Source organism: Stegodyphus dumicola, chromosome 4 (assembly GCF_044657685.1).
Source record: "Stegodyphus dumicola isolate Sdum_Otavi_A_Nest chromosome 4, ASM4465768v1".
Lineage (NCBI taxonomy): Eukaryota > Metazoa > Arthropoda > Arachnida > Araneae > Eresidae > Stegodyphus > Stegodyphus dumicola.
Genome location: NC_140771.1, coordinates 48,280,258 through 48,294,608, shown reverse-complemented (window position 1 = coordinate 48,294,608; position 14,351 = coordinate 48,280,258). Strand labels below are relative to the sequence as shown.

At 32.2% G+C, this 14,351-nt stretch overlaps 1 protein-coding gene across 1 annotated transcript in view; it reads right to left on the bottom strand.

Moving 5' to 3' along the window:
- Positions 1-13,672, bottom strand: part of LOC118202097 (U4/U6.U5 tri-snRNP-associated protein 1) — a 102,632-nt gene extending 88,960 nt beyond the window's left edge. Inside the window, exons 1-3 of the mRNA XM_035374251.2 lie at positions 12,920-13,672; positions 8,643-8,685; positions 649-704 (exon numbers count right to left, since the gene is read on the bottom strand). Of these exons, the coding sequence (XP_035230142.2) occupies positions 649-704; positions 8,643-8,685; positions 12,920-13,541 (721 nt within the window). The 5' untranslated portion in view covers positions 13,542-13,672. The remainder of the gene's footprint in view (positions 1-648; positions 705-8,642; positions 8,686-12,919) is intronic.
- Between the last annotated feature and the right edge of the window lie 679 nt (positions 13,673-14,351).

Genomic DNA, 14,351 nt, shown 5'->3' with positions numbered 1-14,351 from the left:
ACGAAGCTGCCGATAGATTTCTATCGGTTTACAGTTTTTTGCAGTCAGAAACCTTATTACTGAGCGCACCTCGCAGCTCGCGGGATTTTCAATTAACGCAGACATTTCAAACCGTCACAGTATCTGAACGGAGCACAGCACGAACCTCTCACTAGCACGGCTAGATGCAGACTGAGCTGCGCAACGCTCTGACCCCAAGATGGCCGCGCTAGCCCCGCCCCTAGCGGACACAGACGGAAACGTAATCTACTTCCTGGATGGCCCTCGTATGTACTTATGTATGTATGATGTAAATTATATTACATGTGTAATATCTAATGTGACTATAAATATTTAGAAATTGAAATAAATACTATCTAATCTGCTAAAGCTTTCCTTGGAAGAGTCTAGCTAGTACCTGCCCGGATGACTAAACACTGAAAGACTTTTCTAGGAAACGTTCAGCTCAGTGGTCATCCTTGATGGTGCCAAAGTATCAGTAGCTTTCAGAATAAGTCAGTAGTAAAACAAATAATCTTTAAAACATATGGCAAACTACAGAAACTGCTGGCAGTAATTTTTTAGGTAAGAAACACAGATCTGTTACATTTCATAATCTAAAAGCATGCAGTATAAAAGTAATTAAAGGAAAACCAAAGTAGAATTTACCTGGAATCTCATTTCCTACATCCAATGGCTTTAAACCTAGTTTTGCACGTAACTTGCTAAAATGTAAGAAAAAAAAAAAAAAAAAAAAAAAAAAAAAAAAAAAAACATGAGTCAGTATTATTTTTTATTGGAAAAAATACACTACACTATAAATGTACTGCATAAAAATTCTTGTACATTAAAAATAATAATGAAAATAACTGGCACTTAATGCAACCATCTTACTGCAATTTGACAATTCCCTCCCCCACCCCAGTTGAAAAAGTTATAGTATTACTTACTGGGTGTAAGTTTGTGATTTTCGTGACTTAAAAAACTATTTGCAAACTATCAATATTTATCATGAGTCTGCAAACCTCAAAAGAAAACATTTTAACAAAGTAGTTAATAATATAAAATACAAATTTTAATTATGAAATAAAAATTAAATAATACATTAAAAAATAAAATACATTTTTCTTGAAATCCTTCCAAAAGTTTTTTGCGCTGTCTTCTTTCCACGTACATAGCAATTTTTTGTTAAAAAAAAAAAAAAATCAGAGAAATGGACAAACTTGACATTGCACACTGGCTATTGACCAAATTTTGTGGCGAAATACTATGCTCCTGCAGAAATTTTACTCCAAGATGTTCTATTACAAGCAAACTCCACAAGTTCATATTTTAAAATTGAGTTTAAGGCAAAAAATACCAAGATTTGTTTATAAAAAGCATTAAAACTTAGAACACAACAAAAAGAACATATACCAAAATGGTGACTTTGATGAAATGAATGAATAAAATTTATCAAATCTAAATATTTAATTATTATGCCAGTTAAGTAAAAAAATATACTGTTTATTGTTTAAATAAAGCCAACCTATTTAAAAAAGAGAGAAAAAAAGAAAAAATATACATTTAAAAGCTTAAGATGCTACAGGAAAACCTATCAGTAGTCAAAGCATGATTGCTATGTGCATTACAGCATATTTTTAACTTAAAATCCATAAATATAAAAAACAAATAATTAAAAATATTTCTGGTAAATTACATGCACGTTTACTTAAAAATTTTTATTTTATTACTCAAAGAGAATTATTACTAAATCTACCAACATAATATTGAAGTAAATATTTTAAATCTCAAATAATTGTAGAAGAAATTAGAATCCAACCATGTATCTTTGAGATTTTTAAATTATGTTTTCACACGGAATTAAAAAAAAAAAAAAATCTATAATCACAAAAAAGGTACTTTTAATTAATAATCCATTTAAAAATTAAGAATGTAAAGATTTATAAGAAGTATGCTTTGCCAGCTTAAGCTCTGAATCAAATAATCTTTTTCTATAACACAGTTCATTTACTTGCAAGTTCAGTTTTCCAGTAAGAATGGCTTCTAGAATTTTTGCACCAGATTTGCTCAAAATCCAACCAGTTTCTTTTTTAAAAAACAATAGAAACATTTGGTACTTGCATATTATCTCGCTGACTCTGAAACTGTTGTCAAGCAGCACAATTTAATGCCAGTTATGAATAAGCATGACATACCAACACACTCATAAAATCTATGCTTTTGTTTGATGTAGCCCTGACTGATTCTCGATAAACACATTTGGTTTTTAGAAACAAGGAAAAACAGAAAGCAACATATTATTTTCAAACTTATGGACACAATATAATCAGCTGATTATGACAAAACAGTAATAAATTTGAACAATTATCTTACTGATAATGTTCTAAACTACCTTTTTTTAAAATCAGAGGTCCTAATAAAACTGCCGAAAGCTTTTGTATGAAGTGGGTCAAATACTAATTGTTTAATAAATAAAGAGGCATCTGTTCCCTAAGAATTTCAGTGGAATGATTGGTGTAATTTTGGCAGGATCTTTGCAATTTTCACGGTCAACAGAATAATATGCAAGTGTACAAAATTCTATGGCAGAATTCGGAAAAATTTTGCTTGAAGTCGTTTCGAATTTGAAGCCATTTCGAATTGTCCCAAACCAAAATTAGATAGTTGTATTTAATTAAAGGCAGAATTAAACAGCATTCAGCTTTTATAACATCCTTTTCATCGTCATTTATTAAGAAATTTCATACTTCATAGCACTAATTTCTTTGCATGCCTTTGAGAAAATACAAGCTGTTTGTTTACAGTTACCTTTTACACTATGCACAACTGAAGAGTCTTTGTTGCTAAAGCAAAGTACATGATTTACTGAAATTTTAGATGCTTTAATGAAAGGAAATTTTGTTTGTTGAAATTTGTTTCAAGTTTTTAAATTTCTGGCTTAATAATTTTCGCCTCTTATTCTGAAGTGGCATAATTTCCAAATTTGAAAAACTTCCAGTTTAATCACAGCTTAGGAGATGCAGTGGCCCTTTTCCTTGCCATAATATAATTGAACAGGGCATGCAGGCAAACAAGCCCTTCACTGCAGAGAGTTTGATTACAAAGATAAAGGTCAGAATTTACTGATCTACAACTGGTTATTCTTCAAAAGCAGGAACAGCATCAACTCAATACATGATATGCGATATTACGAGCATTCTGCCAATATGTTAGAGAATTCAAACAATAGAAACTGGTAAGCTTTTTTATTCTTGCAGCTAAAGAAGAAATTATGTACTGAGTTCTTTGATATTAGCACTGCATATTTATAATATTTATAAAAATTACTGGCAATTTCTGTTGTTCGAACTCTCTAATATTATTATTTGGCATATTATTTTCACTTTTTTGCCAATCATCAGCTGAACAAGCTGATTCTTTTTTACATACCCTTTCCCTTGCTCCCTTTCAGTAAAATCCGTACGAGAGTAAGATGAAAAGTTCTCGGCCTGACTAAGAGACAAACTAATGACACCTGCCTAAGTGCAAGTGTCATTAGTTCGTTTCAACTTGTTCTCTCAAGTAGTTTGTTTATATGAATTTTCGCAGTAGATGCCTTGTGTGTTATTCATTAAAATGGATAAACTTGAATATCGTGCAATCATAAAATTCTTTGTTTTGGACGTATTAAGCCCTAAGGAAATTCGTCCAAAGTCGACAAAAGTTTACGGGGGACTCTGCTCCTCCCATGTCAACCGTTAAAAAGTGGGCAGCCGAATTTAAACGTAGTCCCACATCTCTCGATGACCCATGCGAAAGACGGACGAAAACTGTCAACCATGCCAAAAACCACCGAAAAACATTATATTGTGTTGGACAATAGGTGAATAATGCCAAATAATACTGTGAGTTAAAGTGTGTGAGGTAGCTGAAGCTGTGGGGATATCGGAAGAAAGGGTGCGACACATCTTGCATAAAGAATGAGGGATGCGAAAACTCTGTGCAAGATGGGTGCCGCATTTGCTGAATGCAAATGAGCATGTTTGCTCATTTTCACAGCAATCTTTGGATCGATTCAACAGGAATTGTACCGATATTGTGTGTGGTGATTTGTTACCATGGATGAGACATGGGGCCATCACTACACACCAAAAATGAAACAGTCCAAGCAGTGGGTGGAAGCTGGTGGTTCAGCGTCAAAGAACGCAAAGTCAATCGCATCTGCTAAAATGATCATGGCCAGTGTATTTTGGGATGCAAAAGGGATCCTGTTAATTGATTACCTTGCAAAAGGGAAAACAATTACAGGAGAATATTACTCCAACCTTCTTGACCAGCTGGATGCCAAATTTTGCAAGAAAAGGCCTGGCTTGAAAATGAAAAAAATCTTCTTTCACCAGGACAATGCACCTGTGCACAAGGGTACGCTGGCAGTGGGAAGAATGCAGCATTTAGGGTATGATTTGTTTGGCTATTCCCCCCTATTCTTCTGATTTGGCACCCTCAGACTTCCAGCTGTTCTCAAACTTGAAGAAATTTGTTTCTAAGAAGCACTTTACATCCAATGAAGAAGTTGAGAGAGTCGTAGATGAATATTTTCACAACCTTCCAGACTCTTGCTTCCGGGAAGGAATACTGATGTTGGAGAAACGCTGGACCAAGTGTGTTGAAGTCAAGGGAGATTATGTCGAAAAATAAAATCATTTTTTAACTGAAAGTTGCAGTCTCATTCTTTTTCACCTTACCCTTTCAGTTCTTTTGGTATTTTCTGTAGCTCATAGTTTTTAAAGAATTTCCATAGAAACTAGGGAGAATCCGTGGTGGCAGAAAGTTTATGTTCCCTATGGGGGAAAAAAAAAAAAAAAACGAAACAGTTCTGTATTTTCCGTTTTGATTGACAAAATTTAAACTGTGTTTTTCATGTCTCGAAAGTGCGACTTAGGACATATATTAGGTTTATATATAGCATCATTCTAATATAGGTATACTGACACAAAATCAGACCTTTTCTGAAACGAAATTCAAACTGTGTTTTTCATGTCTCGAAAGCGCGACTTAGGACATATGCAGTACAAAGTCTTTAATCCGGACTCATCAGGACTTCGGCGATTCCGGATTAGGGTTTTTTCTGGATTATAAATCATCAATTTAAATCAGGTAAGATGGCATGCAGAAATCATAAAATTAAAAATATGAAACCGTAATTTATGAAATAAAGAGCAATTATGATCTAAAGGGTATAGAAATTTACAAAAAAAAAAAAAAAAAAAAAAACTTAATACTTTATTAAACATTTCTTTCAATGTAAGTTGTTTAAGTTGCTTAATTTTTTTGTGCTAATACTTTCTCTTTAATTCTATAAAGAGACATAATTTCTTGTTCAATTCCACTGTTCAAGTCCTGTAATTGCTGTGTCGAGAATACTGACTAACTTGTCAATCGAAATTTTTTCGTTTTCAATAACGCCTCTGTCACTTTTTTCACTATCGGAAGGGGTACATCGAAACATGCTTTCGCTTTGTAGATCCTTTGACAGCTCCAGAAACTGAAACTCTATTTGACATAATCGAAAGTTCGAGCTTACTTTTTATAAAACAGTCTGCAAAAAATAATAAGCCGGATCCAATTAGAAGATTAAAGAACAACTAAATGTGCAACATTAACTGAAATAGATAATTAGATAATTTTAGCCTAGCTTATACCGTCCGTTATACATTGAACACGCATGCGTGAAAGTATTATGTACATGTGTATTATGCATTTATGCATGCGCAGTAAGTTTGTAGCTTTGAGGTCGGGATTTTAGATCATTCCGGATTATGGACGTCCGGATTAAAGACTTTGTACTGTATTAGATTTATATATAATATAGCATCATTCTAACATAGGTATTTTCACACAAAATCAGACTTTTTCTGAAATAATATATAAATTTTTTCCATATCGATTCTACGACTCAAATTATGCCTAGATACTAAATTTTGCAATTTCTGGTGAAATTTAAAAATTTATTTTGATGAAATCCTTAATTTATAGGAACCTACTCTTTTTTCACTGATACACGAGGGGGGGGAGTCCATTGTTCATTCTTTCAAGTCATTTTTAATGAAGTGCATAAAACACATCTTCATTATTATCACTTATGTTAAAAATGCCAAATTTCAAAATGCACCAAAATGTAAATTCACGTAGGAAATTTTGAATAAAAAACTCTAATTTTTTGCTGATATGCTTAGAAATACATCTAGTTTAAGATGATGCTAAAATTTTCATACGTTATAATAAAAAAAATATTCTCAAAAAATTTATAAAAAATATTTAAAAATACAAATTTTTGAATTAAATAATAAAAAAAAAATGTATGAATTATATTTGGATTAAACCTATATTTCTAATTCTGGAAGAAAGAATCAAGTAAGTTTAAATTTTTAAATAAAGAGAGATATTAATGAATATATATCAAATTCAATTAACATTGAGGAACTAAAACTTTAAGAGATAACTTTTTAAAAACTACTCGAGTGATTTTTACAAAACTTGGCAGTTTGGCATAATTTGAGTTGTAGAATTGAAATGTGGAAAAAATTGGCATGTCACTTTGTTAAAATTATTTAAAAGTATGAATGATGACTTTTTTTCAGCTCGTGTTCAGTGAAAAGGGAACAAAAATAGGTTGCTGTAAATTAAGAAGTGAATTATTCTCAGCACAAACTGAAAAAAAAAAAAAAAAAAAAAAAAAAAACCCGCATTAAGATAAATTTTCGAATTTCTCCATAAATTTCACACCAAATTTTACAAAATTTAATATTTAGGCATAATTTGGTCTTAGAATCAAAATATGGAAAAAATTTCGCATGCCATTTCAGAAAAAGTTTGATTTTGTGTCTAAATAGCTATATTAAATTTAATACAGTCAAAAGTCTTTAATCAGGATGTCCATAATCAGGAATGATCTATTATCCGGACCTCAAAACTACAAACTTTCTGCGCATGCGCATAATACCTTTACGCATGTGCATTTAATGTATAACGGACGGCATAAACTAAGCTAAAATTATGTAATTATCTATTTCAGATAATGTTGCAGATTGCGTTGTTCCTTAATCTTCTAATTGAATCCAGCTTATTATTTTTTGCAGACTGTTAGAGCAATTTTATAGAAGTAAGCTTGAACTTTCGATTATGCCAAAAAGAATTTCCGATTCTGGAGCTGCCAAAAAATCTACAAAGTGAAAGCATGTTTCGATGTCCATTAAACAAAAAGTGGAATTGCTGCAAAAAATGGATAAAGGCATATCTTTTGTTTCTCTAACCATTCGGAAATCTGTTTATCAATTTCACGCTGCTCTGCGGGGGGGGGGGGGGGGGCTGCGGAAGTCGCAGCTCGCAGTGAACTGGAAGTTGATCTGTCAGCACTATCCTCATCTTCAGGGCAGATGTTTTTATTTTTATTCGGCTCATAATTCCTTACTAAATGTATTATTTCATCTTAATGTACTCCGTCTTTGATATCAAATTCCTCGTCATTATAAATATCATGAATACACATCAAATAGCTTTCTGGTTGCAATTTTCTAATTTCGACTATGCACAATGTATGCTTTATGCATGTGCGCTTCGAAAGAAATGTTGGCTAATCTTTGGAATATGGTAACAGGTAGTTTGGCGACATTTTGGTAAGGCGATAAAGGTTACTAGCTAGGACTTTAGCAGTGTACATGGATAAAGTCAAGAGTGTGCGCAAAGTGTGCGCAAGAGTGTGCATTTTTGTGCAATTCTGGGATGTTTTTTTAAGTGAAAATAGGTCGACGTGTACATGAATACCGTGTATGTACAATTCTTAAAAACGCGGCAAGCAGTTTGCGATTCTGCACTTTCTCCCAATTTCGCACCTAATCTTCGCCATGATTAAGCCCTTTTGTTCCATAAAAGTTCTAGCATAAGCGTAATTCGGCTAGCAGATTGTTGGGAAAAAAATTTTGAGTAAAAAAAAAAAATGCCTTTACTTCGTGAAAACAAAATGGCGTCCAAACAAAAGTTAGGAGATTGCTGTAGCAGGGTTGGTCGCCAAAAAATCGCCAAGTTACCATAATCCAAAGATTAACCGAAATGTTTAATAAAAATAAATATAAAGAAAATTATAAGAGATTACAGTTATACAACTCTTTCTTGAGTTTACGAAAGACACACAGAACAAGATTTTGCAAACTATAAAAGAGAAAAGTTTTTTTATGCTTGACAGTTTGAAGAAAGCTTCATAAATCTTGTCAAATAACAGGCACTATTTCTATGCTCTGAAATTCTTATAAAGGGACACGAAATTTCACAAATTATGGGAGATAGCATCATTTCAGCTCACACATTGATTTCAGATTACAAGTTAAAGAATGCAATCTAACTAAAGGATGAATTTTATGAATTATATGGACACAAAATCTTACTATTATTTAAAAGAAAAAAAAAGACTTAAAAACTGGTGATAGGATACTTATAAAGCAAATCTTATATAACCATGCAATACTTGTCATAAAGAAGCACGCAATACATGTCATTAAAAAAATTCCTACATCTGGCTGAATTGAAATACTAAAATAAATAAACAAAAATAATATACAAAACAAAAATAATATTTATGAAATCAATTTTTATGTAATTGAATTAAAACCAATAACAAAACTTACTTTGTTTCTGCAATGCTTAAAGATAATTGAGGTTCAGTGTGTTCTAAAAGAAAGAAATTTTCGTGAGCATGACTAAATTAAGTTTCCATACAAGACACGAAAAAAATTATAAATTAGACAATTGCAATAGTGCAACCACAGAGGTTATTTATATGACATATATGAAAATTCTGAAGTTAAAAAATAACTATACATGATATTATACTTATAGTTTTAATACTTAATAAATTATGGAAATCACTGAATTAGTACAAAGTGAAATATGGACACTTAAGGTAATAAGGAGCATGAATACTTACATCAGAGCTAGTGATTTATACATGTGGAAAAATTTTGAAATTGAACTAGAAATGAAACTCACATGCATACCATATCAAAATTTAAAAACACCATAATACGTGTTTATTCCCTTAATACAAATGCCAACGTGCATTTCTCATGTGAAAAGTACAATAATTAACTTGCCAGAGTGCTAAAAATATGTCATACACCTAGTACCTAGAAAATAGTTACTTAATTAAATTAATTATGACTAAGCAGGCAAAGAATGAATTAAAAAGCTGAAATTTTATTCTGTTTAGTTAAAAATTAATTAAATAATTATTTTATGCCAATCTTAGCAGCAATTGTGTAGGATATTGTTTTGAAAGTAGTAATTACATCATTTTTTCAAATTTATTATCTAAAAACATTTATTCATAACAAATAAAAGTTTACTCAAATCATTAGATTAAGTCTGCAATTTCTTTATGTTAAACTGTTTCAAAATAGCTGAATACATATAACATAATTTCACATACTGCCACCTTTTACAGGTAATATTTTTTTTAATAGTGCTCATGACAAAACTGTCACACACTGATAACTGTAGACAAAATTATAAAAACATCAGTATTCTTAAACAGTACATAAAATTTAATCAAGAAACATTTCAAGAAAAGATTAAAAAACATTCCTGAGTTTTTTTCACTTCTTTTAACATAAAAAACTGACACAATAAAACAGATTTTTAGACTAATAAACTAAATTATTTATAAGATATAATAACTCAATTAAAAAAGATTAACAGTTATATAAATATTTAAGTAAATATTCTTTTTAATAATCGCAAAACTTTATTTAAAGAAGAATCAAAACTTCTGCTTTACAGAAAAATTATAACAGACATAATTACAGTAAGACTGTGGTTATAATACCATCTATCACATTTATAATCACTGGTCAGAATCTGCTGTTCAAAATTGAACTCTGAAAAAGCTATCACTATCATTGTACACTAGAGATGTGCTATTCGTGTGTCAACTGATTTTAAAAAACATTTCATTTTTCTGAACAAGCAAACACTGATTCGTTAAAAAGAGCAGTAACTCTTTTAAGAGTTTTTCTACTATGAGTTGGAAGTATCCCACAAAGTTCAATACCTGTTTTAGGAAAAACGAATGCTTATCCTTCCAACTTAACAGCAAGTTTAATTTTTGTTTCCCTATTCATTTTACATTATTTTATTCGGAAATTTTACTGTTAGTTCTAAGAGGTGTTACGAGGTCTCAACACTATGGTTCAAAGAAATCAGTTTCATGAAATTAGAATTTTGATCGAGTCTATTTTTCTGATCTCATTGCTCATTCTTTACTTCATTTTTTGAATACTTTTGGCAGCAGAAAAATTGAAAGTGTGATTTTCGGACCAACAATGTTGAGCAACAGAAGACTTCTGTGTTTCCTTTTTTCTAACATATGCCTCATGTTCCTTGACACGAAATTTTAAGGCTCTCTTAGTTTAGCCAATGTAAATTAAACCACACTGGCAAGAAATCCTATAAATACCCCAGGAATTCATATCCGGAAAGGGGTCTTTGAGTATGGAACTCGGAATTTTATTGATGGGAGAATAAACGACACAAAAGTTAAATTTCTGCAAAATATGTGCAACTTTATAGCTAACTGATGAAAAGAAGGGAATGACAATAGAATTTTTATAATCTCCTAAAACAAGAGTGTGCCTTTTAGTGTGTTGGGATGAGAATTTTTTAACTGCTTGATTAATAATGTTGGGTGAAAACCCCTGTCAACAGCTATTGCTTTTAAATAATTTAGTTCTTCATCAAGGGATAGTTTGGAGGAGCAAACTTGAAGAGCACGGAAAACAAAGGAATAAAATGAAGCTAACTTTTGTTTAGTTTGTAATATTTATTTTGGAAAAATTATATATTTATATATATTTATTATAAAATTAATTTAAATTTTGGTATATTTCTGTTTGGTTTCATGCAACTGCCATGCATTTTGACACATATGCGTGCGTGTGTGTGTATAAACATATACGGTACTTTTCCGTTATACAGACACACAAACATACCAAAATGAATTGCAGATGCATAACAGAAAAGTATCAAATTTTTACAGTATTAATGTCCAGGTAGGGATGTAATCAATAGTACTAGAAAGGACGCTATTTCCAACATGAAAATGTTTTATTTTTGGAAACATAATGTAAGTGCTGCATGAACTTATCTATCCACGTAGAATCACAAGATAAGTAGATTTGTCTGATCATGCAATACATTTTCAGCTATCAAAACTTACGGTACAACTCTGATATACGCCCTAATCTCACCAAATGTGGCGATATGTGTTCTGTGCTGGTTTTTGGCACGATTGCGTGTTGTATGGCAACCCTGTTGACGTTGAAAAATCTTTCGCTGGAGTTTGTTGGTTCACGTCATGCTCTGTGTCTGAGAAGCTAAAATGGTGAAAGTTGTTGAAGTTCGGCAAAAGGAAATATCGTCGTGGCCATCCTGTTGAGGGGCAGTGGGTATTTGGAGGTGTGGAAAGAGGATCTGGGAGATTATTTTTAGTGGCTGTGCATTATAGAAGTAGGGATTTGTGATTATTTGTTATTTTATTTATTTGTGAACCATAGTATGAATTTTCTGATAATGTGTCTAGCTGTCATATAAATATGATAGTGATTACGTGGCGGCATGTTAAAGGCGGTATGAAATTGGTATTTCTGCTGTTCGAAAAAGCACCGATTCATGGTAAGTGCATTTTATTTTATTCTTGTTCTTATTTTGTAGACTGTTATGTTCATTGTCTTTCTTAGAATGAATTTGTCATTATTGTTGTTTTTTTGAATTGTTTGAAATTTATTTTAGTTATTTTGTTTATTAGTGCGTACCATCTAAATTGTGCAATTCGTAGATGCTTTTTTAAAGTTGAAACAGAACGCTGTATACATGGTATTCTTTGAAATTTATTGTTATGTTAATTTATTAAAGTGAGGTGTGCGTAGTTTGTAGATTCGTTTGTTGCCTAAATTGTGCAATTCGTAGATGTTTTTTTAAGTTTAAACAGGATGCTGTGTACATGGTATTCTTTGAAATTTATTGTTGTTATGTTAATTTATTAAAGCGAGGTGTGCGTAGTTCGTAGATTCGTTCATTGCCTATATTGTGCCATTCATAGATGTTTTTTTAAGTTAAAACATATCGCTGTGTACCTGGACTCTTATCAAATAATTTTGGTTAGAAATTTTACGGTTTTGCTATGTAAATTTTTTTGTTTTTGTTTCAGATTTTTAGCTTAAATTGTGTGTTCAAAACGTGGTTTTTGCATTCGCGAAAACCGTGTTTTTGGAAACATTTTAGACTTAAAGTTCGAAATGTAGACAAAAAATTTAGATAGCAATATGGCAGCGTGGAATTTCTCGCCAAAAATGTGAGAAATTCGGCGACTTGACGGCGCATATCAGAGTAGTTCCAAACTTACATTAGAGTATTTGTATGCCATGTGCGAGCATTTGAAATGAACAGCTATAAGCAGAGGTATATAAATAGGTCTACATTTGCAGTGAACCATAGTCAAGGCAAATTATGCATCAGAAGACATTACAGCCATCCTCAGGACTGAAACTACATGGTAATCAACAGCTACAGCTACTTTTTCAGCACACATTAATGAAATAAATTAGGATTATGATAGTCCATACAGTTACACTTTATTATGTACATTCTATAAACAATTAATGACAATAATAATTTATGCCATTAGATAATTTTAAAACTCTTGATGTCTAACAGCAAAAAATTATGGTAACCTTTAAGGCGAAATATAATCCCTGTGTAATTCCTATGTTTTGAAAAATGCTAAGTTATTTAAAAGTTAAAATATCTGAAAATATAACCGGGCAATTCTGCACTTCACCCCGTTATGTACATATATATAAAAACATTTACCATCTAATGTAAGCAACATACGAAAAAAAAAAAAACTTACCTTCATATGCTGGATCAACATTGTCTTCGTCAGGAGGTTCTTCTTTAATTTTTGTGTCACTAATGAAAGGAATTTTTTCCGATTTATCTCGAGATAAGGAATCATATTGAGGAGATCGAATATGCTTTTCCGCACTTCCTGCTACTAACCCATGTTCTTCCATAAACTGTTCGTTAGCAAATTTTTCCAAAGAGTCTTCATTTTCATTACTTATTTTCAAACGTTTTTTCAGTTCCCCAATATCTATATCACGACGGCGTTTCTTTGATGAGCGCTTCGAAATTGTAGCGAATTCTGAATTTTCCAAAAGTTTTGAATCTAGCAGTTTATCAATATCAAATTCATCATCAGGGGATGCATTTCGACTTCTTTCCTCTTCAATTTTCTCAGTGTGCATATAGTCCCGATGAGAATGTTCTTCATCCCCTGAAAAATAACGTTTTCTCTCATTCGAAGCCTGAGATTCGAGTTCAGGACATAAATTTTCAGGGCTACGACGTTTTTCTTTCCTATGGCTAGACTTGTGGCTTTTCTTATGTGTATCCCTTTCACGAGAACGAGAACGTCCTCTCTTATGCTTTTTCCGTTCTTTTTTTTCCTTGTGTTTTTTAGAAGAACCCATACTCTAACTCTAGAAATGAAGAATTCTACGAAAAAAAAAAATGATAAAAATCACCATGTAATGAATCGCATTCACATTAAAGAGTAGTAGACAACACAAATAACAGAAAAATACAAATACACCATTTCACTTCATGCCATAAGTGTTGCCAGATTTTAGCAGTCTAAAATCTCTCTCAAATCAATAAAGGCCTCATTCGATTGAAACTGATGATCACTCTCGACTTCATGAGCGTTTCATCTAATAAGGCTACTATAAAGGGTTCCTCTAGCTCTAGCTAGTATCTCTAGTAGCTCTAGTTTCATCCAATATTAGCGATCACTTTTGAAAACGAGTGATTTTTCGTATTTAATTGAAACATTTTCCACCACGGATCATCAGGCATATAAGAAGCCTACGGTGGCTAGACCTGTGGTGATGGCGATAAGGAGTGCGCCTTGCGCCCTGCGATAAGTGTGGAAACCCTAGAGGAGAGGTTTGTTACGAGTAGCGAGCAGAGCGAAACAGGCAGGCTGTCGGGCAGTGTGCGCGAAGTTCCGAAATAAAGCATAATTTTTATTGTGCACTATGTCTTGTTAATATTTATATTAATGCAGTAAGAACATAATCTGTGATATGGAATTCGAGGATTGGTGGTAAAAACATATAGGAAATAACCATAATGGTAACCCGGACTGTGTTAAATCGTATGAACAGTTCTCAAGCACTTTCGGTTTTGACTACAAGCCATCACTCAAGATCTCCAAACCAGAAGTAATGGATTACATCGGTTTTTCATCCTCCGGATCACAGATGAGTAGTAATTATAGA